Source organism: Penicillium verrucosum (assembly GCF_028828655.1).
Source record: "Penicillium verrucosum strain IBT 35672 chromosome Unknown utg000001l_segment0_segment0, whole genome shotgun sequence".
NCBI lineage: Eukaryota > Fungi > Ascomycota > Eurotiomycetes > Eurotiales > Aspergillaceae > Penicillium > Penicillium verrucosum.
In genome coordinates this window covers 8,076,772-8,102,753 of record NW_026643210.1, presented here as the reverse complement: position 1 = coordinate 8,102,753, position 25,982 = coordinate 8,076,772, and the positions used below count along the sequence as shown (strand labels likewise).

Here is a 25,982-nt window from a genome sequence, read left to right as displayed (position 1 = left end):
AACTACTCTGTAACTAGTTAGTTAGATGTTGTTAGTTATGTACAATGTAGTGATATCCAGTTGACCCACTTTTCTTGAATCTTTCTTTTCTCTTCCCGTCTGGTCTGGTCTGGTCTCCTCTCTTTTCTTTTCCTTTTTTTTCATCCCTCTGAGATATTCTCAATAGTTTCTTTTCCTTTCCTCTTCTCAAGTAAGGCCAAATCTTCAGGTCTTGTTTGAGCACAATCGGGGACAATCCTGTTCAATTTCACCCCGGGAGTTGCCCCTCCCCCACCAAAAACTCTGGAAAATATTTGGACAGGATATTCTTAACGACTTTCAGTCTTGAGAGGTCTCATACAGTAAAATATTCGTCTATGATCTCAAGCTTCTAGTATACGTCATACAGACAAAAAAGAGAGAGAGAGAGAGAGAGAGAATAGAACCTCACCCAAAAAAGACCGGATTTCTGAGAATATCAACCTGCTTGCAAACACGTCAAGATCCTTTTTTATATCATGTCTGACCCTCGCAGTTTCACTGCTCGTCCACTGTCAAAGCAGCAGGCACGCAAGGACTTCAAAGATGCATTTCGTGTCTATCTATCTTCCTCCTCGCTAGCTGCTTTAAGGCTTCAAACAGAGAGCATCTGCACACTGAGGCAAGGCGATGGACCGCCACAGACTGCCATAGCATGGTATGCCTCAGAGAATATCCAGAGCACAGTCATGCAAATATCAAGGACGATGCAGGAATGCTATGATATCAAGATCGGAGAGAAAGTTGCTATCACCAGGGCCGACGGCCCCCTAGAAGACATCGATGTGGTGACATTGGAGGACTGTTCAGATCCTGAGAAAATTGCCAGACATGGCTCGATTTCAGAAAGTGACAGATCGCACTGGGAATGGGCCCTAGATGAAAAGCTTCTCCGATGTGGGTGTTTGACGACGGGATTGACCTTTGAGCTAGAGCTCAGGGGCCAACCCAGGAGTTTTCGAGTGATTAATATTCATTCACAGAACCCTCGCTCTAGTCATACCCTTTTTCAATTCACAGCGGCCTCAAAGGTTTCCCTTGGCCCAGTCACAGAAAGAAACGACGAAAAGTCTTCAGGCATAGCGGTGCAATCCACTGGCCTTGGAGGCCTCTCCCGCCAGATTGACGACATCAATGAAAGCTTGTCTGATTTTAACATTGATCCACGGAAACCCGCAATGCCATCATTCTACGAGAACAGCCGAGGAATTTTACTTTATGGACCAAAGGGGACTGGCAAAACAAGTCTTCTAGAACAGATCGAGAAGGCAGGCTGGAAGCAAACATTCAAAGTTGGCATGTCAACTTTGGGGAGAAGTATCCATGAAGGCGAGCTTAAGCTACGCAATATCTTCCAGGAGGCGGCTCGCTCTAACCCCAGTGTGATCATTATCGACCAGTTGGAATTCATTGCCCCCAAGCGAACCTCCATCGAGTCTCAGTCCCTTGCATCTGTTCTTTGCGAGAATCTAGATGCTATCCGAAATACATCGATCCTCGTGGTGGCCGCGACAAGACACCCCAATCAAGTCGATGACGCGCTCAGAACGCCCCATCGACTTGGCACGGAAATTGAGATCCAAGTCCCTACCGCTCAGGACCGGGCTGAAATACTACATGCCATTCGTGGGCCAGTATCTGCCGGTTTGACTGATGAGCTGGTAGAGCTACTAGCAGAGAAGACACACGGATATGTTGGAGCTGACCTTTTCGCTCTTCTGCAATTGGTCTGTCGTAAAGCCCGACAACGACAACTGTTGGACCAAAATTCCACAGCAATATCGGCCACCCCGGTCGACCCATATAGCTGGCACCATGGAGGTTCCATCGACGATGAACCGACCATCTCCTTGGAGATACAAGAAACCGATATTATGCTTTCCCTGCAGGAAATTCGTCCCACGGCCATGCGGGAAGTATTCTTGGAAACCCCAAAGGTGAGATGGTCAGACATCGGTGGACAGCATGATATCAAAAAACGCCTCCAACAAGCCGTTGAGCGACCCTTGAAGGTAAGATCTGTATTCAAAATCCCACAGAGCCCTTGTCTTGAAGACTAATTTTCTTTCAAAATTCCTAGTATCCTCAACGGATGCGCAGACTTAACGTGAATAGTAAAAAGGGTGTTTTACTTTACGGGCCGCCGGGTTGTTCCAAGACACTGACTGTCAAAGCCTTAGCCACAGAGGCGGGGTTGAACTTCCTGGCAGTTAAGGGTGCAGAGATTCTCAGCATGTACGTTGGAGAGTCTGAGCGATCTTTGAGAGAGATCTTCAGAAAGGCCCGGGCAGCACGACCGAGCATCATATTCTTCGATGAGATTGATGCCATTGCTGCTCGGCGCAGCAGTAGTTCGGGAGGAGTCAATGTTCTTACGACTCTGCTGAATGAAATGGACGGTATCGAGGAGCTCCGAAATGTCTTGGTCATTGCCGCAACAAACAAGCCCGATGTTTTAGACCCTGCATTAATGCGACCTGGACGATTGGACAATATTCTTTATATTGGCCCTCCAGACTTTGAGGCCCGCAGGGAAATCCTACGCATCTGGGCCCATAAGTCTGTGGTGAACCCAGACGTCGACATGGATAATCTTGCATCTCTGACTGAGGGATATTCTGGTGCCGAGATTGTGAGCATCTGTGAAACTGCTGGAGATGCAGCACTTGATGAGGAGGAGGAAACACAACAGGAGCAAGATGTGCAGTGGAAACACTTTGAATATGCACTAGGACAAGTGCGGCGACAAATCACGGATACTGTCATTCAAGAGTATGAGAGATGGAGAGAGGGCTAAAAGTAAATACCTACATATGTAGATTTTGCCTGTATAATAAAAGTTTATAGGTCCTTGAAGTGATTTGAAGTGATTTGAAGTCCATTGAAGTCCATTGAAGTCCGTTGGAAGTCCGTTGGAAGTCCGTTGAAGTGCGTATAAAGTGTCCCTAGGTGATTACCGAATTAGGTTAGTGCTAAAATGCATAATAACCCTTCCCTCAACCTCTCTTCTCTCTCTCTCTCTCTCTCTCTCTCTCTCTCCCTCTTGGCATAGTATTTCGAGTCCTCCCTTTCATTCTCTTCTTGATTTTCCTATTTCAATTCTTCCGTCTCAGGAACTACTTATTCTACAAATCCAATTTGCACCACTTGAAAGCCTTGGAATCCATCTGACGCGCCGTGCGCTGAATCTTCAACATGTCCGTCAGATCACCTCGTGGACAATCACCTCTACGTTCACCAGAACAGGACCGGGCACGGTCGCGTTCTTTACATCGTTCGAAACCCCGAAGCGAAAGCCCATCCCGAAGCCTCACCCGGAGTCCATCACGAGGACGACGCGATCGCTATCGTTCAAAAACCCGATCCCGATCCCCGTCTCGTGGCAGAACCCAATCTCGCAGTCGCAGTCGAGGTGGTCGCCGTTACAATAGTCGGAGCGAAAGCCGCTCACTTACTCCCAACCCTAGCCCTCCAAGAAGTTCTAAGGTAAGTGCCATTATATTCTTGCTGTGCTATAGCCACCCGCTTAGTGGTAGCCACCATATCTACGAACTTCGAGCTGACTTTCACTTCTTCTCAACAGATCGTGGTAGAAAAATTGACCAAAAATGTCACAGAAAGTCACATCCGAGAGATCTTCGGGGGATTTGGAGAGATAGAGTATCTCGATCTTCCAATCAACAAAGCTTGTAAGTCTCGATTTTGACTCGCACTTCGAGATTTATCTGTTTCCTAACACCATTGCAGTCATGACAAATAGGGGGACTGCGTATATCCTTTACTACGACCCTGCTGACGCAGAGGCAGCCATTGCCCACATGCATGAGGCTCAGCTTGACGGGGCCATCCTAAATGTCTCAATCGTTCTCCCTCGCCGTAAATTCTCGCGCTCGCCACCTCCTGCGTCAATTCGAGGGAATGGTGGTCGCCCTAGATACGGTCGAGGACCATATGCGGGCCCGTCATCTCCTCCCAGACGACACGGAGGCGGTCGAGCTACAGAACGCCATGACATTTATCGACCCCAGACTGCATCAAGATCACGATCTCCTGTTCGCTCTCGGTCGTACTCTCGCTCTCGGTCACCACCACCGCGCAGAGGTAACACTCGCACAGACTCGCGCCATCACCGCCGCCGGAGCCCAAGCTACAGCAGCTATGGTTACAGCAGTCGAAGTCGCAGTCCGAACCGTAACCGAGGCCACAATCGAAACTAAACACCGAGAATTTTTGCGATCTCGTGTCTTGTTGTGTATTTGTTCAGCCCTAGCGATGGATTGCGCGTGGTCTTCGGTGCGGGCAACTGAATTTATCTCGCACGACATCCAAAATAGCTAGTTCTACGCAACGATCGAAAAGTTCCGCTACTTATTTTAATGTAAGGATTACAAAGATTTTGCGAACCTCCTCCTAGATAGCAAGTACATATGCTCGGTTGTTGAAAAGTAGGATAGACTTCGTTATCAGGTAGTAGGCGGAACAGCTGAAACAGCTGGAACAGCGGTAGGAATCAAGAGATAACAAGGATGTATGACCAAAAGAAAAGAAATCAGAAGAATGAACACCATCCGATGTACATTGACGCCAGTTTCTTCTTATCCGTAGCTTGTATGATCAATTCATCCACCTGACCATCCACCGAAAGTGCAATGGGCTGCTTAGACATGAAGCCACGAAGTTTGTTTCGAACGTCTTCCAAAACGCCAGCCGGCGTGTCTGGGACATTCACATGAGTGCGACGCTGGGGTGAAGAGATTTGTTAGGAGGTGACTTGTTAAATACTGCAGTTGAAATGAACTCACTCTCTTCCCAATGAAATCAGTTGTTGGATCATGTAAAAACGTCTCGAGTACAGTCATCAAAGCATCCTCGTTTTGTCGCAGTAGGCTGAGTGTGATTTCACAAGTCCTTCTGAAGGGACCTATACGGCTTGGAGATTAGCGTGAGAGTAAAACTTGAGGATATCTTCCAACTAACCATTGTACCCGTAGGCCCCAAAGGCATCGATCATGTTATGGGTCAATCGGAATGGTACCACCTCGGGCTTCTCAAACGTTTGACCCTTGTCAAAGAGACAGTTGAAATCAACATGTAAGAGACCGCCTGTTCCTTCTTCAAATGAAAGGTTTTCGCCATGTCGATCGCCCAAACTTTGTATAGGAAAAAAACAACAGGTTAACATGATGGCAATTAGGGTATCAGGCGAAAGCAGATCGAGAGCCCTCAAAACATTGAACGGCGAGAGGGAGAGAACATACCCAAGAACATATCCCACCATTGACATCACAGCAGAAGACCGTGTATACCTCAGTCTCGCTGTAAACCATGCCTCTGTTTCAGGAAACATCTCGATGAACCATTCATGAAGAACTGGCGGGAGCCTGCAACTTTGTCAGTATAGTGGACTCACGGGTGATATTGACATGGAAGATGATTTACTTGGCCAGAATGTTAGTGGTGAATAAGGGCAACTTGGCGAATGATCGATCTGCGCAGATTTCGTTCAAATTATGCCTGATATCGTTGTACTATTGAACACGTTAATAACACAGCGCTGGGTATTGTGTTAGATGCGGTTCTACCCACGTTTGGTGAAATGCCTCTTTCGCGCAGCAACTTGATGACGATCTCTCTCAGTGTGCGGAGGTTATCAACCCATTCAATAAGACCACATTCCTCGTTGAGAGGTGTCACAGCGTATGTTTTGATATCTGTTCTAGGTCAGCCTCTGAAATGACCACAGGTTCATCAAATCACTTACACATGCGCCGCTTGCTTGATTCAACATCCCTCTTTAGGAACCGGTTGATCATGTTGTTGAATTCCATGAGACGTTGATCCTTGCGCAAATCGTCTTTGGGCTTGCAAAGCGCATTATAGATCTTCCCATCAGATCCTCGCAGGCTAATTTTGCGTGGCTTTTGAAGCGAGTTCAAAATCTGCGCTTCGTCCAAAACAGCTAATTTCGGTTAGCTTGTCTCTGAGGAAATAGGAAGTTGATAATCGTACCCTCGATGGTTGTTGGATCTCGAGGGAAGGCTCTAAAGCCTTTGATGTATTCGATGTTCTGACTGGCAGGGAGACTTGGGATCAACATTGCTTGAAAAGGCACCACTAATCGACATGGTGCAACTTTATGATTAAACCCTAGATTGCGCCCGAGTTGAACTCGAGATGACTTTTCCTCTATCGGGGCAAGGCAGAGTTGGAGTAGTTCTTCCGAGAACTTTGTACCTTGAGTGATCATGCGACGGATCTCAGATGCCGTTGAGGATTCTCCCTTTGACTTGTTACCGTAGTCCTGAGGGGGAAAGAAAAGGCATGTAAGTCTCTCGTATTCTGCTAACTCGGTTTCAGAGGGACACGATACTTACTATGATCTTCTGTAGGCAATTATATCCCCTTTTAGCTCGCTCCTTATTGGACGACTTGACAACGGCAAGGACTGTCCAGAGACCTTGCTGTGGGAAGTTGTGAACTGCCTTGGCTACAATCCGCGTCAACAGATCATAAACCGTGATGTTAGGGTGACAGATCCTGGCAACCACTTGGGGTAGGATTGTGAACAACTGCAACTGTTAGTTAGCTATCCGTGGAAAATCACATCTCTTAAACCCACCAGAGCCGCTTGCAAGCGTTTGTCGATAAATTTCTTCAGTTGCGCATGCATCTCATCGAGGCTTTTCTTCCGTTGCGCTTGTGTATGCTTTTGAAATTCCCTAGTGTGTGGTGAATCGATCATTAGCAAACGTTTTACCATTGGCCCACGCCAGTAAACTCTTTCTTACTCGTTATCGCCTCTCTTCGGATCAATGGGCTGTTCAACAATCGAGGCATGTTCAAGCCAGAGGGTCAGAAGCTTGGGTAGAGTCTGGAAGACATATTTGGTGCCATATGTCAGCGAGCGAAGATAATTGTCAATGACAAGTTTTGTGGCCTCTCCACTCAAGCTGTATGATATTGGTCAGTCTCAAGTAAGAAAATGGGAAATTGGATCAACTGACTATATCTGAGCTTCCTTTCCCATGGGCTTGGCCTTCTCAGACTCCAAAATTTTATTGTAATGCTTCCCCAGGTAATAGTGTGCCCTTTCCCACCTATTTGCCCATTAGAACTGACAGTGCCAAAGCGGTAGTAGTCCAACTTACTTTGGATACAGCTTGATGGCCTCTCGGTATCTCTGGACAATGGCCTGGGAATGCGTCTGACCAGCCCTGTCCGTCCATTTGGCTAGCATCAGATGAGCCTAGACGGTTAGTATTCTAGTCTATGTGAACTGTGTTGTGCAACTTACAAGAGCAGTAGACTCATTTTGATGCTGCCCACGGCCTGAGAGAAACGACATGGCTTCAATTTCGACCGAAGAAGATGTACTTGGGGTTACTTCGTTGGCAGAAATCGCACCCTCGAGAGTCTGGATGGCCTTGCGATGGTGTCCATCTTTCCAGAGGAGCCGCGCGTGTTCTATGGAAGCAGATCTGTCTTTCAGCCGTGCTGCGTTGAGCATCGAGTGATATGCTTGACTGCTGAAATTGCCTTTCCTTGAAAGGCGAGCACTAGTGAGCCATGCCGCGGATATATCAGAGTCTGCAAACTCGCCCCTGTATCGTACTTTTAGCTATCTGTTTCGTGTTTTGTGGACCATGGACTTACGCTAGCTCCATTGTGGCTCGCCTCAATCCCAATAGGTATTGTTTATCGGAAAGGTAGCCACCCAGGACATCCAACCGCCGGTCTAGGGCACCCAGCAAGCCCGGGCGCGATTGACCTGATTGTGCTTTAGCAATAGATTCAACCTCCGACAAAGCATGTAAGCGGAGCATATCATCGTGGCATGCTTGTAGTGATGCCACCGAATTGGTGGTTAGTGAACGGGCAACATTGAGCCTGAGCTCGTTGATTTTGTTAGTAAATGACTCGTCTTGCTTTTGACGAAGAGAATCAAGAGCTGAGCCTATCCCAACGTTGAACTCTTCAGTTCCTTGTTTGGCACAAAGGTCAAGATAACCCTCTAGCTTGTCCCATCTGCTCATTATCCACGAGGCTTCAACCGCAAAGGGCAAGAACCGTGAAGCGGCTGACTCGTTTTCTTTAAGAACTTCGAAACGAGTGAGAATAGCATCTAGATAAAGGTTAAGCAAGAATATAGAGCATGGAAAGACTGCTTCATGTTTGATCTTACCTTGTTGGCCAGATTCTTTGAGACATGTCACAAGATTCCATTGCGCATCGACGTTGTCAGGCTCCTTTTCAAGCTGCAGTTCGTACCAACTCTGCGCCGTGGCCCATCTCCCAGCTTTCCGGTGCTCAAGGATCTGCTGGTCAATGTCTAGTGCGGACAAGTGGTTTGAAATGCCTTCAATCCCATCAGGTTCGTCAATCTGGCTATAGATGTCTTGTAACCTTTGGTATAGAGGTTCGAGGCTGGATCTCTCTTGTGATTCTCCGTGGACCTTGGATTTTCGAATGTACTGTTCCCAATGGAAGAGTGCTTTGGAGAATGATTTACATTCAACAGCTCGCTTGGAGATGATCTCGGGTGGTATTGAGGATAAGAGGTTTTCGACGGACTTGATCTGCGATGAGTATTTATCAATGAGCGCGTCACGGCTTTGATCTTTATGGGAACGACTCGTTTGGTTGGAATGGTGACTGAGGCCATTGAGATGCTTTTTCTTTCCTTGGAGCCATCTAGACAGGTAGTCTAGCACTTCAAAAACGCTCTACCGTCGAAGAAAGGGTCACCGTTAGTACCAGGGAAGCCAGTCCAATTCCACGAAAATGCTCACCTGGCTACTGCTTATGATTGTCTCGCGAGCATTGTTGTTTGTCTCCGGAATAGGATGTGAGAGAACGCTCATCAATTCGTGTTGAAGATTTTGTTGTTCTTGTTCAGTCCCTCCAACGACACGGTTCAGGACTGCAAATGGTAAAAGGAACGAAGAGATGGAAATGTCTTGCCCCTTCACAACACGACTCGATATTGAGAAGACCATTTTTGCGTTGTCTCCATTCCCAGTCTGTAGAAGATCTTGCACCAGCGTTCGAAGCCACTCACTGTGAGTCAATTTAGGGGAAAAGAGCGGATAGTTGACCTCGGAATGATTCGTTACAACAGTGACCGTATAGGTAGACGTGAGAAATGGCGTAAGAGTGTTGCGAACACTTTCCGGAAGCTCCATCCAACGTTGGTACTTCTCATCGCCTTGTAAATCGCGAGAGCGTTGGGTCAACACCGCATTCAGTTTGCAAAATTTGAGCAGACCTTGCATGGCCCATGCCAGGAAACCCTGAGCCCGCGTATTAGAAGCAGACAAGAATGCATCGACTAAAACATTCTGGAGGAAGAAAAGAATGAATGCGACCGTCTCTTCCATTCTGTCAAAGTTGGACAAGACAAGTATATCCTTCTTCTCTTTGATCGTTTCGACTCGGTTTGGATCGAGACAGCCGACAAGCCCTAGACATCGAGCCGACAATAAGGTGATGCTGTCTGAGGTGGTACTGAACTTAACACAACAGTCCAACAATGACCTAGTTAGCTGAGCGATCACAGGGTCTGGCTGTTCACTCAGAACAGAGTCATGGAGAAACTCCTCATTTGCTAACAGAAAAGGGGCCAACTCCATTAGAGCTTGTTCAACAACGGTGGCATTTTCACTCTGGCAGCGACGAATTAACGCCAGAAACTGGCTTCGAACGTCCATTTGGGCTCTCATGTCATTGATTTTGGCATCAAAGGCAGCCATCTCTGGAATGGATGCAAGAGAAGGCATCGTGTTGAAGGTATCTCGTACAAGACTCGAGTGATTAGCCAAGATATGATCGATGAGTTGACATGCGCGGTTCCTGCTCTCGTCGGTCAGGTTATCCCAATATCTGATCACAATCGCTAGCGTCTGATCAATTATTGGTTCAAGGTCCTCTTCGCTAAGAGAACTGATCAATGTCTTCCACGCGGAGAATGCATAATCACACAGTTCCTCGATCTCCAGTGCGGACCGAAGACATGCACAAACCTGCAATGTTAGTAACTAAAATTGACTGATTCCCAAGGCTGTACACATACTTGAGGCAATGCACTGCTAACATGACCCTGGGCGATATTGATCATTTCTTCAATAGCTTTGATGTTTCTTCTTTTCTCTGCCAATGTCTGTCTCACTTGGAAGTCGTTAATAGCATTTGCAAATTGTGTGATAATACCGAGGACGTGCTCCTCGATGAAGTGGCTTAGATCCGCTTTCTTTGATGAGCTTCCATGTGCAATCTTTCGCGGAACAAACGTGGCTAATCGATGGAGGGCTTTATTGAACTGAGAGGATTCTCATTAGCGGCGCAGAAGGGGTGGGAAGATGCAAGAACATACCCTCTCTTTCTTTTGCTCGCCCGCATCACCAAGGCTCTTCAGCAAGTCACAAGCAATGAGAATTGGTTCAATCCTCACCAACTCTGCCAAAGAACGACCCTTGAATGCGGGGTCTATATCTGCTAGAAGAGACATGATCATAGCCTCCGGGTTGTCTGATTGCTGAGATAGGAGGAAAGCAAGGATTGCAGCCAAGTTATTCTTCTCCGAGCAAACATCAAAAGCAGACTCTCCTTCGTTGCGACTAGCCCCAATTCTGCAAATGATGTCTCGTTTTCGTGTCAAAACCAGGTAGGGCAAGACATGGACCTCTGTCAACCGTAGGAAACCATCGATTTTCATGCCAAGCAAATCACATAGCTGTTCAGCCATATACGGGCGAGATTGGAGGTTCTTGACCACAGACACCGAAAGGGTCCTCCAGTAAGGCCGAAAGAGACCAGCAGGTGTCAGGGAGAACTGTTGGGCAAGTTTAGAAAGCTAAATTCAGAGGTAAGCCGTCATCCTATCTGTTGAAATGAAGAGCAAAGTAATCGAAAATAGAGTCTCAGGAGTACTCACCTCGTTGTAAGCTACGGCGCAAACGTAGGGGTTTGGATGACCAAGGTACTCCAAGAGCCGAAGGAGAATGATGTTCTTCTCTTCATCTTCCGAGACGCTATGTACAACAGATCGTGAGCCGAGGTAACGAGATTTTGGGGAGTAGGAAGGAACGCACGTTGCCAGCCCACAGAGTGTTATAATGCAAGCTTCCTGTAACGGCATATCATCTTTTCCAGAAAGATTTTTGAGCCACTCGAGCACAACAACGAAATTGGCCCGACGAATATCTGTTGGTAGATTTGGGCGCACGAAAGCTACTACGGAATGTCTATATAATGGTGTCAGTATCCAGCGCCAGTGTGTCTTTCAAGGACGATGGAACGCACCCAGTTGCAACACGCAATTCTCTAATTGAGCTCCGAAGCGAGTGGAGACAGAACTCCCCGGAGGCAGAGTTTGAAATATGCATTTGATTGGAGATTGGAGCGTGCATCAAAATTCTTCTGAGTGTGACCATTGCAGATATCCGAGGACCAGGCGTACGTGTAAGCCTAGGTAGGATGAAATTGAATAGTGACCATATCTCCTCAAATCCGGGATACTCCTCATTTCCTGCACGATCATTCTGACACTGATCTTGATCGCATGTTTGACAAAACAGTGTCTCTCGTTTTATGACATCCGAGGGCTTTACCAAAAGCTTGTCTGCCGTTGCACAGCAAATTTTGCCTAGTATGTCCAATAGCTCGGTTTTTTTAGATTCGGAAATTTGCTCGTAGGATGTTCTTTTACACGGATAAATCAGCATTTCACGCCTTGAAAGGGTATTCGTTGTCCACTCACTGGATGGAGGTGCACAGATCTGCCATCGTTTTGCCACAGTCAGATTGAAGAATCGTCGATATATTACCCACGAGCAAATAAAACAGGCTATGACTGGTAGATCCTGTTGGTAGACCTGGAAGACAGAGCCGCTTCGATGGCCGGGCATATTCATTTGGCTCTGCTTGGTGTAAAACCCCGGCTCTCTGAAGTACCGTGTCTGACTCTTCATAAACATCCCCGGATAACCCTTTGGGTGGGTACACTTCCAACGGGGATGCTGTATCTAGAAGCAGGGCATGCAAGGTCTGGAGAGGACTCTAATCTCGTATTAGCTCGGTAACACACCTGTGCCAGATATGAGGAAAGGCTTACCCAGAGGCACGACTCAAGGGACTGGAAGCGGGGATTGCCGTCTTTGACTTCTGTCAAGACTGGAAGTAGGGTTTCCCTTAATTCCTGCACCAGAGGCTGAGAGGATTTTGCGGTTTCTGTCAAATCGCACAAGAAGCGACTTAGAATGACCTGGACAGAAGGCAACTTCCCTATATTTTCGAGGCTCAGGAAGCCACACAGGCATTGGGACCAGGTAGACGTCAGGCTCATGTTCAAGGGCAGTCCGGCCAAAGTCGATTCTGGTACGCAGCATCGTTGCAAATATGTCAGATACTGCAGAGTCACGGTTGCATCTTCCGAGGTGAGTTGTGCTCCTTTTATTTGCAACCACTCGATAATGACCTGTCTAAGGCGGTGGAAACCATTCAATACCCACGAGAAGTTTTGGCGGAGAATGAAATCATGATGTTTGGCACGGGATTGCATTTCGCCCTTCGGATTGAACGAATCAAGCAATCGACAGGCCAAGGAGACAGTCTGCGCAAAACCTCCGAGGGCCGTGCTGCTCTTGAATAATCCAGAGGAGAGACCTAGGTTTTGGGTGTCCTCGATAAGCGATCCATTTGCGGCAGGTATCGACAACTCCCTACGGCGCGTATCCCAGATATTGCTACGGTTGAATGTTTCAAGAGAGCACAAAATATCTAGCGAATGTTAATTTAGCCCAGGGTTCTACATAATCGGGGGCCAAAAACGGACCTGACGTGCAAGCACGCAGAAATGCAGCAACCGCATAGCTTGCAGGCAATGAACGAGCTTGCTTGAACTGAGAGTAAGCTAGGCTCGCGTAAAGAAGTTGGATCTTTTCTCGAACGGTTTCGGATGTCCAGGTGGCGGCGAGTCGGATCAGTCGTAGGATTAGCCATGCGAATAGAGGAGCATGTATGTCCTCGCCCAGGGTGAGAGGGTCAGAGGCTTCCCACAACGCTTGTGGGGCCTTTTCAATACTGGCCTGAACGATGTCTAAGCAGTCGAGAACTTGCCCTTCCAGATCTTGCTCTGATGTGCTCCCGTTCGGGCTAATCTCTAAACCGGCCTTTAAGACGATGCATATGAGTTTGTTGACATCAGTGGCGTCTTCGTCAACGCGTAGTTGACTTTGTATTTCACTAAGAAGTTCCTGGCGAAGCTGTGCAAATGTTTCCCGGGTTAGGTGTGATTCATTTCCCTGGGTTGCAAGATGAGGTACGAAACGCGAAGCAAGGATCGACGAAGCAGGTTCAGCTCTCCGGGCGTTCCCAGGCACGGTGGCCCGTTCATTCTCTCCCTCGGTTGCCATATGGGACACACATGTTCATTGGAACAGGTTTGAAACTTTTTTTCAATTCCTCGTGTCTAATCAAGTTTCCGAGGCTGGGTTGTGTTTGTGTGGGGTTGTTTGAAGTGCGCAGATACGCGGAGAGAGTTGATATATCGATTGACACCTGAGGCATTAATTATCCATTATCCACCATCACTCTCGCATACATTCTGCAATAGTTAAATCTCAGAGCTTATGATCACTGAATTCCACTGAATTCCGGTTTATAATATTTTATATATGTAGAAATTGGGTAAATGGTCTGTGGTAATTATTATAGTAAGGTCTTCTAAACATATATATAACTATAACTAGTAGTTATATATATATAATACATACATATATGTATATATATATGCAGAAAATATAGAAGAAACTAAATTAGAAAATTCCAACAGTGTGATAGACTATATTTATGACATATTTAACCCGACAGATTCAAATGAATCTCCATTGTATTCAGGTTGGACCTTGGACCTGTGGCCCAGAGTTGATCAACAACTCTCTCACCTTTTGAAATTTCGGATGTCACTGCTCTTTACTCTCTGACTCCTTCACTTCCCTCATAACCATGAGAATTCTCACCAATTACTGATTACTGGAGTCAACTTATATTGGTCTAAAACATATACAAAAAAAAAAAAAAAAAAAAAAAAAAAAGAGAAATTCAAATTGACTATGGAGTTCAAGGGTGACCCCGTTGTGGCGGAGGATTCAAGACATGGGTATTTCATGAAACAAGCCCTGTTGATGGTATGTAAAACCTCTTGAAACCGGGGAATTGGGGAATCGAAACATACTCATTCGAATATCAGGGCGAGAAGGCTCTTCAGTCAGGCGAAACTCCCGTTGGATGTGTTCTGGTGCACAACGATCAAATTGTGGGGTTTGGCATGAACGACACAAACAGATCTATGAATGTAGGTGACTGCTAAAGGTCTCAGTGTGTGGAAACCGCTAACATTCTCCAGGGAACGAGACATGCTGAGTTTATAGCAATTGCAGAGATGCTCCAAAGCCACCCTAGATCAGCACTGCAATCTACTGATCTCTACGTCACGGTTGAACCCTGTGTGATGTGTGCTTCTGCGCTGAAGCAGTATCGTATCCGCCGTGTCTACTTTGGATGTGCCAATGATCGATTTGGAGGCACTGGAGGTGTTCTTTCATTACACTCCGAGTCAGTGCATCCCAAGAAACACTCTTGACTGGGCAAGGCTAATCCGACATAGCTCCTCAATTGACCCACCATACCCGGTCTACGGTGGGCTGTTCAAGAAAGAAGCAATCATGTTGCTCCGTCGTTTCTATATACAGGAGAACGAAAAAGGTAAGGAATTAGGACGCACAAACCTCAATCTCGATTACCTGCTGATTAAATGCCAGCTCCTAACCCTAGACCGAAGAAGAATCGAGACTTAAACACTAGATTCGAAGATGGCAACGAAGAAGCGCCACCAACCTAGTAGCCCGCAAGACTCGGATTTGGGACGTCTCCAAACATCATTCTACTACGCGATATCTCCAGGGCTAGATTGCATCTGCTTTTGATACAACCACTAGGTCCAAAAGGCGTCTCAAAATAGATATAAAAAGCGTCAAGGTTGACCAGAACGGGAATCTGTATTGTGAATATCAATTGCGCCCCCAAAAAACACACACAAAATCGGATACGTGTACAATTCTGCAACACTGAACGGAAAGGCTGCCCATCATTCTTTTTTTTCTCTTCCTAGCTGATGGTGTATATTCATGAAGAGCCAGTGCGCTCTGCCTCCAATTCCCGCTCGGCCTGCTGGTAGTATTTGGCAGTGTCCACGCCATGCTGATGCAAAAAAAGCAATTAACATCCACCCCCCGGCTCAAATTGATTTGAATGGAAGACTTACTTGATCATGGTTGACAAAGTTGAACCATGGGACCACATGGATGAAAAGTTCTGAGTACCGCGAGTTGCGGGCGGCCATGCCTTGTAGATAAGACGACATTTGGGATTTACCGTACAGAGGCTCGCCCTTCTTGACTTTGTCGACCATCTCACGAGTATCCATTTCGACCTCTCTAGTATTCTCAGTGAAGCCGTAAAAGCGCTCTGTGAAGGTGTGAGTTGAGATGTTACCGCCCCAAAAAGCGGGAGAGGGTTCAGGTGGGAGGGATATGGCTTACGGCAGGATCGCTGATAGAGGACATGAAGACCACCAAGTAGACCAACAGCTGTAGCAAGTCGCATAACGGGAGCGAAGCCACCGCGGCCTACATGCGACGGGCTTGCTCTCTCCATGATCCAGAACGAGATGGGAGCAGCTGAGGCCATACCGCCGGCCACGGCCCAGTCGGAAGGCCGGGCATATCCGAACACCCGTTTCAAATGCCTGAAAAAGATGTGAGCTTATGACAAAATCTTAGAATCCGGGGTAAAGCGTACGGGTCGGAATCGATCAACTGTGGGATATATGGTTAGCAAAAGACGTACGCAAACGAGCAAACCGGGAGGGAAAATTAGCAAGCCCGGTTCATATTAGATCAATCATACCGGGTAGTCGGTGTTAGCCCGCTTAGAGGGCACAATGACTGTTTTGGTATCGGTCGCCATGTTGCTTTGAAGTGTGGATGTGCAAGCATTCGAGGTTGAAGTTCTGGGAGTTGGAGGGAGAGACGGGGCTAACCGTATTGGGCATAGCACAATTAAGGCGGACAAGAATCCCGACAGCCAATCAGAGCGCAGATAACAGACCACTTCGCGTCACGCGTCAAGGCCGCATCTGATTGATTGACATGGGATCCTAAGATAAGTCCTGGAGTATCTCTCATACACGAAAACTTGAATTGCTCCAATCTATAGGTGCCACCTCTTTTTACTATATTTCTTTCCTTCTTCTTGTCAACTCTCTAGTTATTTGATCCTCTCAAAATCCATCCCTCGATTATAATCGCATCTACCAACAGTGTCTGCGCGCGATTGGAACTATGGCGAACGCGAACGTTTCAGAGCGAGGAAGCTCACCGACAGCGGGTGATTTGAATGATCTTTTTGATTATGACATCGGCTTGGATGAGATCATTCCAGATAACAATGCTCCAAGTACCAATAACACCAAGGCTTCTGGGACAGGGGATTCTGCACTTGGTTTGGGTCTTGATGAAGAAGTCAAAGTTGCAAAGAAACGACAACCTGTGGCCAAACTAGATGAGGGACGGTGAGTCTTATGTGCTACTTTGTTTCTTGATTGAAATTCCTTATTCGTTTCGGGAGAATGTCTTGGGCTATAACAATGCTGATGAATAAGCTAGGTTACTCTCACAGCCGGGCATACCTAAACTGCGACATACTGCCAGACAGAAGCTGAAATTCAAGGGGAAAGGACATGAGGTTCGTTCTCTTGTCTATCCAACATACCTACGACATAGCTAGTGTAACTGACTTCGGTTTGCTATAGTTCAAGGACGCTGCACGCTTGCTCAACTTTTACCAGCTATGGCTCGATGATCTATTTCCACGCGCAAAATTTGCAGACGGTCTGACAATGATTGAGAAACTGGGACACTCAAAACGCATTCAGGCCATGCGACGAGAATGGATAGAGGAGGAGAAACCGAGACTTTTCGAAAGCTCTGGACCTACGCGAGAAGAGCTCGAAAATGGCGACCTCAAGAACCCTGCAGATTCAAATCATAACCCAGCCGCGATTACCCATGACCAGGAAGGGGCTGCCGACCAAGACCTGTTCATTCCAGACCCAAACGAGAGTGCACGGCCTACAATCAGCTACCCCGAGCCTGAGGACGATGACTTGGACGATCTTCTCAGAGAACAGGATGAGCCAATGACTGATTTCCCCCCGGACATGCGTGCCTCATCTTCAAGGGTACCCAATGACGATAATGACGATTATGATGCTGAGTATGAAGCGATGAAGGAGCTTGGGATGTAGCGTTGAAGGCACCTTATCTTATACCGTAAAATTTTAATGACAGCGATGAAACATGTTCAAACCTAGGACAAGCCCGCTAATCCCTGCCAGACCATACGTATGTATCACATTTGATCAAATCATCTAGTTAGGCCACAGGGCCTGTATGGCTTACAACATAGCTAAGGATCGAACAATAGGACACCGAATGAGTCTAAAACTAGTATTACCATGAATCACACATTGGATCACATTAGAGAAAAGGAATTAATTTCAAATAACATGCTAACTGAGCAGAGTAATTGGAGATTGCGAAACAACTCTTCATGTACTGCTCTGGAAACGAGACAACACATAGAAAGACGGAAAAAAAAAAAAAAAAGTCAGAAAGAAAGAGACATTTGGTGTTACAATAAAGCAGAGGTCAATTGAATATATTGACCTCACACGCTGGCAGGCTCTGTAAACACAGAGAACTGACCACCAGCACCCGCCCAGTTCAACTTCTTTCCACGAGTAGCAGTGTTGTCGATAACAGTCGCCACCTCAATGTCATCCTGGGTACCTTGTCCAGTTTGGTACGTAGCGGAGAAACCCCATGACCATGCACGGCCATCGGCATCGATAGCGAGAGAATGATCCGAGGCAGCCGCCACAACCTTGGCCGTGATGTCAGGAACGGGAGTAGGTGCAATTAGGATACGGGGGCGATCGCGCTCATCCTTGATAACGGAGTCATCGGAAAGTGTATCGATCTTCAAGCCGCTTTGGAAACCATCGAGACGGCCCCAAACCAAGCATTCACCATCGCCAGCAATGGCAACTGAGTGATGGGAACCACCACAGATTTGAGTAATATTTCTGTTAGAAAGCGATTCGACAAGGGTGGGATGCACGATAGCGGCCTCGTCATCACCGGCACCCTCGCGGAGGGCGGTTGCACCGAAGCTATTCAATCCCCAGGCGTAGACATTGCCAGTGGTGTGAACGGCAAATGAATGGTACGAGCCACTGCCGATGTGGACAATGTTCTTGGGGAGACCGAACTCCCGAGGCTGAAGACCATTCAACCTGTTGCGCTCCACGATCCGGCGGCCGAGCTGATTCTGTTGTCCCGAGCCCCACGAGTAGACGCGACCTTGGTCGTTCAGGGCAAGAACGTGATTGGCTCCGCAAGTCAGGTGTTTGATTTTCTTCAGAGAGGAGATCAAAGTTGGGGTTGTCTGAACGTGAGAAGATGCGCTGAATCCGAGGATTCCATCGTTGCTCTAGAATCATTGTTAGTCAAATAAATGCGATCCAAGGTAGTCAGGACCATCTTACTCGGAACGTGCCCCAGCCATAGACCAGACCGTCATCGGTCAGGGCAAAGCTTGCGCTGTCAGCGGCGGCGACTTCAACGAAGACAGTGCCTTCGGGGAAAGCGGTGGTAGGAATAGCGGTGGGAATAGACTCCCGGGGGTTCAATCCGCTGTCCTCATCGTCCGAATCGGAATCGTCGTTCTCAATGTCCTTGTATCCGCCGTCCCATTCGGTTTCTCTTCCGAGCGCACCCTGGTCGTTCACGCCCCAGGAGAAGATTTTGTTGTCATGGGTTAAAGCTAGACAGTGCATGCCACCGACAGCAACCTGTACAACTCCGACCTCTTCCGCAGATAGAAGCTTGTTCAAACGTGGACGTTTCACATCGATGACATTCTTAGCTGTGCCCAAACCTAGCTCACCAGAGCTACCTTCACCACAGACAAATACATTCAGTTTGGTCTTCGGGACCTCATTGATGACAATCTTGGCTTTGGGTTTTGGCTGACGCGGTTGCGCGACACGAGATCTCTTGATTTCACGAGGCTTCTCCTCATTCTCGTCGGCTTTCCGTTTCTTCGAAGCAGAGGTTGGTTTGGTCGATGTTGCCATTTTAGTTGGCTTTTCAGTTGACTTGGTAGATGTTGCAGTGGGCTTCTCGGAGACCTTCTTGGTGGACTTTTTGGTAGTCTTTGTGACTGGCTTTGCATCTGTCTTGGTAACAGACTTTGCTGGCTTCGTAGCTTCCTTCACTGGCTTTTCGGTCTTCGTCACGGTAGCTTGTCTGGTGCTGCGTACTCGAGTACTTCTCTTCACCTCTGTCGAAGCCTCGACAGACTTGGATGTGTTCTTCTTAGGAGGCATTTTTGCCTTAGAACTGGGATATTAGAAATAACAAAGAATGAGGACCGAACAGGGGGGGTTGGGGAATGTTTGAAGCTAAGATTGAAAGAATATGAAGGGAAAAGGTATGTTTTAAAAAGAGGGTAAAAAAAAAAGAGAGAGAGAGAGAGGATGCCAAGCCCCAAACATAAGCCAAAACAATCAGCACATTCTCCTCCCAGCCCCCTCCCTCTCTCTCTCTCTCTTTCTCTCTCAATGGGCTGATTCATTTCATACACTCCGTCTATTGTTCTCTATTGTTCTCTATTGTTGTAATTAATTCATTTACTATATTCATATGAGACGCGTTTATTAACATTTATTACGCGTCAATAGGGGGTTTTTTTTCTTTTCTTTTTCTATTCTTTCTATTCTTTCTATTCAATAAGAATACATCAATGACTGGTTTCTTCACGAATCTTTCCACACATAATCACATTTTGTCCCAATGGCATCCATTTAACATCTCGAGGATTTAGTGCAGCATTGGGTGTACCCTCCTGATCTTGTTTCGAGTCAGGACTGACATTCACTCCACCCCGTCCAAGGTAGGTGGGAGCAACCGTCACAATAATCGAGTCAATGAAACTGGTATACTCTGGATTCAACAATTCACTCAGGACCGTACCACCACCTTCAATCATGACACTTTTAATCCCTTCTGATGCCAAGGCACGAAAGACGGCTTCCCAGCGTAATCGCCAGTCTTGATTGTATTCTACAATGCGAAGAAAATCCCCACCGTAGCCTTTGAGCATCACTAGTGTTTGGGGGTTGATTTGAGCCCCTGGAGATACCACAACCCATGGAGCTTTGCCTTTGCCTTCAACGGCAGTACGTAACATTCGGCATTCGGGATGAACAGGCCATCGGCCCATAGGATCAATGATCACTGGCCGTGGTTGCCACATTCTCCCTAGGCCTCCAAATCCACCGGCCCCTTCCAGACGACAGTTCAAACCTGGATTATCCGCAAGGACAGTCCCTACTCCAACAAGAATCGCGTCATGTCGGGAACGAAGATAATGAGTCATCAATTTGGCCTCCGGTCCAGACAAGACCGTCTGCATGCCGGGTTGAAGAGAGATCTTGGAGTCCATGGACGATGCGTATGACAATGTAACATGGGGGAACTCCCGGCGCTCCGAGTGATTGGGAAGATAAGGATGTAAGAAGTCTAGCGAAAATTGAGGGAATGATAGTGTGTCCGGGGGCAAAGCTGACGAGATCAAGGGTGGTTTTGTTTGAGAGGACACCTCGTTAACCCCATCGGTGCTTTGAGTTTTAACAATACCATGACCCTTTTGGTATTCGTAGCCCTCGTGTGCAACCAGATTCACCTCTGGGTTTTGTATACGCCACTTGGCGGAGACGTTGCGCACGTCCGTCACCGTGAAGAATCGCCCCCCAGCCTCCCCAAGCTTATCTGGTTCTTCCTGAAGTTTGGTATAGATAGAAGAAGGAAGATATCCCTTCACAGATTCTTTGCGCGCGTACTCCATTAATCCCGAGTTCCGCTTCACTCGGTCGATGTAGTCGAGGTCATGTGAATGGATGCTGCAACTTCCCGGCGTTCTCGCGATAGTGACGGTCGAATATGCGCCTTCGAACCGGATAACCTTGATTTGAAAGTTACAGATCCCTCCCTCTCGGACTCGCTTTTTGCGAGGGCGCTTGCCCTCTGGCAAGGGCCGAGTTTCAGATGTGCGGTGTGTTGGACGCCGTAAACGGCACATGTAATAGTCGGTGGTGCAATGGCCCTCTTTGCTCGCATTCGATCTTTGTTTGACCCATACATTATCAATAAAAGGCCAATATGTTTCAAACTCTTCGAGACTGATTTCGATCGGTTCCTTGCACTCAAACAGGACCTTACGTATACGGGCTAGGTTCGGTGGATTGTTGAAAAGGCTGGGGTTAGCCTTGGCATCCTGACTCGTTGATGCGCTGCTGTGAGCGTCTCCGATGGTCGCACTGCGCTGTGTTGACTCGTTCTCGTCACTGTGTAATGCTTGTTTATCAAGGGCACCAGATAGAGTGATTGGGGTTGTGGTTTCGGGCAGGTCTTCGTCCGTCACATTTTGTGTATCGCAGGCCCGTTCCATCTCTGGGTCTGTTCCCAAAACGTCTTTCGCCTGCACAGAAACTCCATTGTGCGGGGATCCCGCCTCGCTGCCAGAAGCCTCTAGGCTCAAGACGGATGCGTTGGAGGCATGGTCCATCCTAGGGAAGTGTGGCAGAATACAATAGCTCCGTATTCCAAGCTATGGCGATGAAATGGCCATTTCACTAGGGAGTTAGCCCCAGATAGACACAGATAAATACAGAGAGCAAAGGAACGGAGGAGCCTCGGGAAGAACTTGGTGGGGCGGAAGTATGAAGGCCCGGGTATATGCACCCTCTAAGTATGTAGTTATACAGTTCTATAACTAACTATCAAATATCAAATAACTAGTTAACTATCTAACAAAGTAATAGTTAGTATTACCAGGGGGACATCAACTATACATTGGACTAGATTCGGTATTGAAAACTAGGAGAAAAAACCATAAAAAAGATTGACCGTTGTTCCATCCATGGATTGATTGTATTAGAGACAATTAAGCACAGAAAAAAAAAAAAGTATCTCAGGATCTCAGCATCTCAAATCACATCTAATATGCCCCGATATCCGCCCCAGCACGAGCCAGAGTCTCATAGACTCGTGGCGGTAATTTGTACTTGACCATTCCCGAGAACACCATGAGATCTTTGGCCATGACAAGCAAAGTATCCGCCAATCCCTGGCGTACTTCACTGTCATACATCCCAAAGGTACGCTTTTGGCGTTCATAGCCAATACATGTGATGCTCCACATGATGACAGGCCCGACGTTGCGTGAAATGATGGGTGGCAATGACGAGAAAGCTTGGGCTGTGCTTCGAATGTATGACACGGAGCCCTGTGCTTGCAAGGGGAGAATATTCAAAGCGTTGATAGCCTGTTACGTTCATTAGTACTTCAATCATTGAATAAAACCACGGGTGGGAGACACTTACATCAAGAGCTGGCGCCCATCTGCCGGCTTCAACTTGGGTCTTTGCTTCCATCATACGCAGCAGCAACCCACAGGCATCGCGGTTGACCTGTCGGATTTGTCCGTAATACATTATGTCCGAATCGTAAAGACTGATCATGTTCTTGGCCAAGACGCCTGGATCATCCACGGCAGTCAAACTGAGGCTGCTTCCAGCTTCCACTGCCTCTGGCTGACTATCTTGATTTTGGTCGACCCTTGGACGCAGGGGCTGTAGTTTCGGCATGGCGCTGCCTAGCTCAACCGCGATCGCATCTGACAAAGCACGGTTTATGATGTCAATGACACGGTCATAGTTCTCTGCCAAGTGGTACAGAAGCACGGCATCCGTGATCAATCCCTTATCATCCGCCACGGCAGCAGCTTGAACCGTAATAGTCTTCAAGAATTCTTGCTGGTCGACCAATTTGATCAAATCGAGACGTTGCTCAATGGCTCCCTTGAGGCGTGTACCGTCCGCCCGAATATCGCCAAGCAACTTGGCAAAGTCCCTGGTCTCTAGAATGAACTCTCGCAAGGCCTCGTGACAGACCGATGCTTGGGACTTGCCCAGAGCACCCGGAAGATCTGCGTTGAGACAGATTAGTGTGAAGTAATCGATGGCAGCTTCAACGAATCCGGTGCGGAATTCTCGGGTGTATTGGGTCAGGAGATATCCGAAATTGATCTGGGGATATTGCTTGACTGTAAAGGAGACTGCGTAAAGGGTAAACATATAAGGTTAACAAGATCATAATATCATGGCAGAGAATAAGCTTACGAATTTCTTCACCAGAGGTGTAAAAGTCGGACACGCGCAAAAGGCCATAATAGGACAGGGCGATGGCGAAATGAACAGCAGTGACTGGGGCATAGGTGCCGAGATAATGCACGGCCTGCTCAAACATGCCTCCCAATACCTGCAGTAGGAAGTAAGTTCCATAGCCACCGGGTCCCTCGTTGCCCTTGGTGAAGACTCTTTGGCCAATCTCTTGGATGTCGGTCTGAATATCCTCCAGGCCGAAGACATCACCGGCAACCTCTTCGGCGCGGTCGTCCTCCCTTGCAAGGCTGAACTGGAGCCACATCCAGTCCTCGACAGTCTGCTTCACGCCATCCAAGCGACGACGCGAGAGATCACAGCGGCCAATGATCTTGTAGCAGGCCATTCGGTAAGGATCGACGGTATTTTCAGGTGCGTTCCGTGAGCGTTGCTGAAATTCGCCATTGATCTTTTGCTGCAAGTCCCGGGGCAGTCTCCTGCTCTGCGCGTAGGTGGTCATGTAGGTCACAAATTTGTGGTCTAGTGATCGGAACCCGCTGTCCCGACTCACGTATTCAGCAGCCTCAGTCACGAAACCACATCGAAGAAGGTAGAAGATGAGAATCCAGCAGTAGTCTTGGTTCACCATTTGGAGCTCGGTGCCATCAGGTGCCAGATCCTTCCTCGCGGCCTGAAGACGAATGTAGGCGCGAATCTTGTTGATCACAGTTGGAATTCCTCCCAATTGTGCTTCCCGGGGGTTTTTGGCAATGGCGGTTTCAACTTCGTCGAAGAATGTGCTCTCAAGGAAACCCCTGGAGCCTTCAAGAATATGTTTCTTGAGTTCGATTGCTTTGAGAGATTTGGATGATTCTTCAAGGTAATCTTCGGCATACTGTCGCTCCTTCACCGCTCCAGGCTCCGAGGGGTTCATGATGTTTGGCTTCTCGTGGACAATTCTTATCAAGGCTTGGTACGCATTGAAGAGTTGCCGAGGTACCTGGAAAATGATTAGCTGCACGAATATCCATGTTGCGGAAGGGTTTGAAACTTACATCACCACCAGCTTGCACTTCAACGTATGAAAACTCATCGAGTACGGGATAGCATTTTCCTTGAAGCCTGGCGAGGTTCAGCTGTTGAACTTTCTCGGCGTAGTGGCCCATCTTCTCCCGTTGGAACCTGAGATCAGGCGAGGGGGCCGTTCCTTCATTTCGCTCTGCTGGGTCTTCAAATATTTGACGGCTTGCTAAGCCGGCCCCAGGTGTGCCAATCACCGACTTCTCGAGACCGGAACGCCCGAATACGCTTCTGCGGGATGCGGTTGAGGGGCCGTTGGCTGGGGGAGCTCCGGTTTGCTTAGACTGTCTTGCCGACCGTCCAAATGCACCCCTAGTGGTAGATTTCATCCCTCCAGCGCCGATGGCGTCTTTCTGAGATAGTCCGAAGTGGTGGAATATTTTTTGACGTTGGTCTTCCCAGTCCATGTCCACCTTCTCCTCAAGAAAAGCATCGAAGTCCCGCTGGGCTCTGGTGAGACCCTCTGCAATCATGACTTGTCTGCCACGTTGCTGGATATTCCGCAAAAATCTTTGGTTGTCTGGGTCGAAGTGGTCGAGTTCCCTCGCCGGGGCCGCTAGAGATGCCTGGGGGTCCATGGACTTGAGATCGCGCAATGCTTGTCCTGGGGATATGCCAGAAGCCGCAAGAAGATAATGACTATTGATAATATCGCAAGGTTAGGCAAGGCCAAAAACAAAAACCAGCGCGACAAGGTGGTAGAAATGAAACTCACGCTTTGCTGTTCTTGCCGTTTGGAGTATCCTTTTGTCCTGCGGAGCCTAGCTCTCGCGCCTTCCTTCTGATGTCATCCAGACCCAACTGGAGACTAGGCACATCTTCGAAGTTGTTGTTTTGAATAACCGATGACAATGGTCGTTTTTTCCCACGCTCTAATAGGCTGTTGAAAAACGCAGGTTGTGTCGACTGACTTGCGGGTTGTCCCTGAGCCTGCGGGTTGCTAGCTTGTTGGGTCTGGCCCAAGGTCGAGGGTTGGGCAGGCTGTTGCTGGGCCTGAGATTGACCTCCGAACAGAGACGATGTTTGCGCGCCTTGTGCGCCCTGCGCACCCTGTGCACCTGTCGCAGGGAAATTTGCGAAAGGACTCGCTGTCGAATTGTTTGCGCCAAAGAGGCTGTTCGACTGTGGGGTTGTCGAGGCTCCAAGACCACCCCCTCCGAAGAGAGAACCGGTGTTGGAAGCCATGGAGGGCTGGTAGGTTCAAGGGTTTTGAAGAAAAAAGGAAGGAGTGTAAAGTAAGATTGCTGGGAAACTGTTATTCCAATTAGTTCATTTTGAGCTGGTGATTAAGCAAACAGATGCTGATCAAAGGGTAGGAAAACTGGATTGCGCACACCAAGCGAGAGCTCTGTAACGGCAAAGAATGACCACGACTACGATGAGTAATGGATTTTCTCAGGTTTCGGTGAGCAAAGAGCAAAGAGCGGAACTTCAGCAGAGCTCTGCCTTTATATGGATAAAGAGACAGGCCGACAATTAAGAGTCAAGATTGTCAATAGACAATTGAAGAGGCTGTCTGGGAAGCTCTAAACAATTCAAC

The 25,982-nt window shown here is 47.8% G+C and overlaps 8 protein-coding genes across 8 annotated transcripts; 3 read left to right on the top strand and 5 right to left on the bottom strand.

Annotated features, from left to right (window-relative positions):
- Positions 1-497: 497 nt before the first annotated feature.
- On the top strand, positions 498-2,815 carry N7516_002977 (putative AAA family ATPase; the record flags this gene model as incomplete). The annotated part of the gene is made up of 2 exons (XM_057215697.1): positions 498-2,030; positions 2,099-2,815. 2 exons carry the CDS (start codon positions 498-500, stop codon positions 2,813-2,815), a joined length of 2,250 nt encoding a protein of 749 aa, XP_057077580.1.
- A 1,133-nt stretch (positions 2,816-3,948) lies between these two features.
- atrA (protein kinase MEC1) lies at positions 3,949-13,427 on the bottom strand (the record flags this gene model as incomplete). Its single annotated transcript, XM_057215696.1, has 26 exons — positions 3,949-4,014; positions 4,042-4,174; positions 4,584-4,759; positions 4,821-4,939; positions 4,996-5,399; positions 5,458-5,546; positions 5,605-5,729; positions 5,780-5,977; positions 6,028-6,319; positions 6,393-6,587; positions 6,638-6,737; positions 6,807-6,968; positions 7,023-7,115; positions 7,167-7,264; positions 7,313-7,619; positions 7,672-8,140; positions 8,201-8,741; positions 8,808-10,037; positions 10,088-10,333; positions 10,388-10,867; positions 10,949-11,045; positions 11,106-11,258; positions 11,317-11,715; positions 11,774-12,072; positions 12,128-12,792; positions 12,848-13,427. The coding sequence occupies 26 exons, from the start codon at positions 13,425-13,427 to the stop codon at positions 3,949-3,951; spliced, it is 7,716 nt and encodes a 2,571-aa protein (XP_057077579.1).
- Positions 13,428-14,126: 699 nt separating this feature from the next.
- N7516_002975 (nucleoside deaminase) lies at positions 14,127-14,914 on the top strand (the record flags this gene model as incomplete). Its single annotated transcript, XM_057215695.1, has 5 exons — positions 14,127-14,201; positions 14,264-14,368; positions 14,420-14,628; positions 14,681-14,778; positions 14,835-14,914. The coding sequence occupies 5 exons, from the start codon at positions 14,127-14,129 to the stop codon at positions 14,912-14,914; spliced, it is 567 nt and encodes a 188-aa protein (XP_057077578.1).
- A 237-nt stretch (positions 14,915-15,151) lies between these two features.
- On the bottom strand, positions 15,152-16,057 carry N7516_002974 (putative NADH-ubiquinone oxidoreductase 21 kDa subunit). Its single transcript, XM_057215694.1, has 5 exons — positions 15,982-16,057; positions 15,874-15,890; positions 15,615-15,820; positions 15,338-15,540; positions 15,152-15,273 (listed from the first exon to the last, which is right to left on the bottom strand). Exons 1-5 carry the CDS (start codon positions 16,039-16,041, stop codon positions 15,199-15,201), a joined length of 561 nt encoding a protein of 186 aa, XP_057077577.1. The 5' UTR covers positions 16,042-16,057; the 3' UTR covers positions 15,152-15,198.
- Positions 16,058-16,415: 358 nt separating this feature from the next.
- Positions 16,416-17,380, top strand: N7516_002973 (Chromosome segregation in meiosis protein 3; the record flags this gene model as incomplete). Its single annotated transcript, XM_057215693.1, has 3 exons — positions 16,416-16,645; positions 16,740-16,818; positions 16,886-17,380. The coding sequence occupies 3 exons, from the start codon at positions 16,416-16,418 to the stop codon at positions 17,378-17,380; spliced, it is 804 nt and encodes a 267-aa protein (XP_057077576.1).
- A 422-nt stretch (positions 17,381-17,802) lies between these two features.
- Positions 17,803-19,525, bottom strand: N7516_002972 (Regulator of chromosome condensation RCC1; the record flags this gene model as incomplete). Its single annotated transcript, XM_057215692.1, has 2 exons — positions 17,803-18,627; positions 18,683-19,525. 2 exons carry the CDS (start codon positions 19,523-19,525, stop codon positions 17,803-17,805), a joined length of 1,668 nt encoding a protein of 555 aa, XP_057077575.1.
- Positions 19,526-19,938: 413 nt separating this feature from the next.
- N7516_002971 (RibD family protein) lies at positions 19,939-21,765 on the bottom strand (the record flags this gene model as incomplete). The annotated part of the gene is made up of 1 exon (XM_057215691.1): positions 19,939-21,765. The coding sequence occupies one exon, from the start codon at positions 21,763-21,765 to the stop codon at positions 19,939-19,941; it is 1,827 nt and encodes a 608-aa protein (XP_057077574.1).
- A 432-nt stretch (positions 21,766-22,197) lies between these two features.
- Positions 22,198-25,627, bottom strand: nic96 (linker nucleoporin NIC96; the record flags this gene model as incomplete). The annotated part of the gene is made up of 5 exons (XM_057215690.1): positions 22,198-22,524; positions 22,583-23,316; positions 23,381-24,362; positions 24,418-25,081; positions 25,158-25,627. The coding sequence occupies 5 exons, from the start codon at positions 25,625-25,627 to the stop codon at positions 22,198-22,200; spliced, it is 3,177 nt and encodes a 1,058-aa protein (XP_057077573.1).
- Between the last annotated feature and the right edge of the window lie 355 nt (positions 25,628-25,982).

Excerpts from the sequence above, each read along its gene's own strand:
- N7516_002974 (XM_057215694.1), bottom strand. The coding sequence starts at position 16,041 with ATGGCGACCGATACCAAAACAGTCATTGTGCCCTCTAAGCGGGCTAAC. Across the intron at positions 15,541-15,614 it reads CCTCTATCAGCGATCCTGCC|AGCGCTTTTACGGCTTCACT; the intron begins GTAAGCCATATC and ends ACACCTTCACAG. Across the intron at positions 15,274-15,337 it reads ACTTTGTCAACCATGATCAA|CATGGCGTGGACACTGCCAA; the intron begins GTAAGTCTTCCA and ends TTTTTGCATCAG.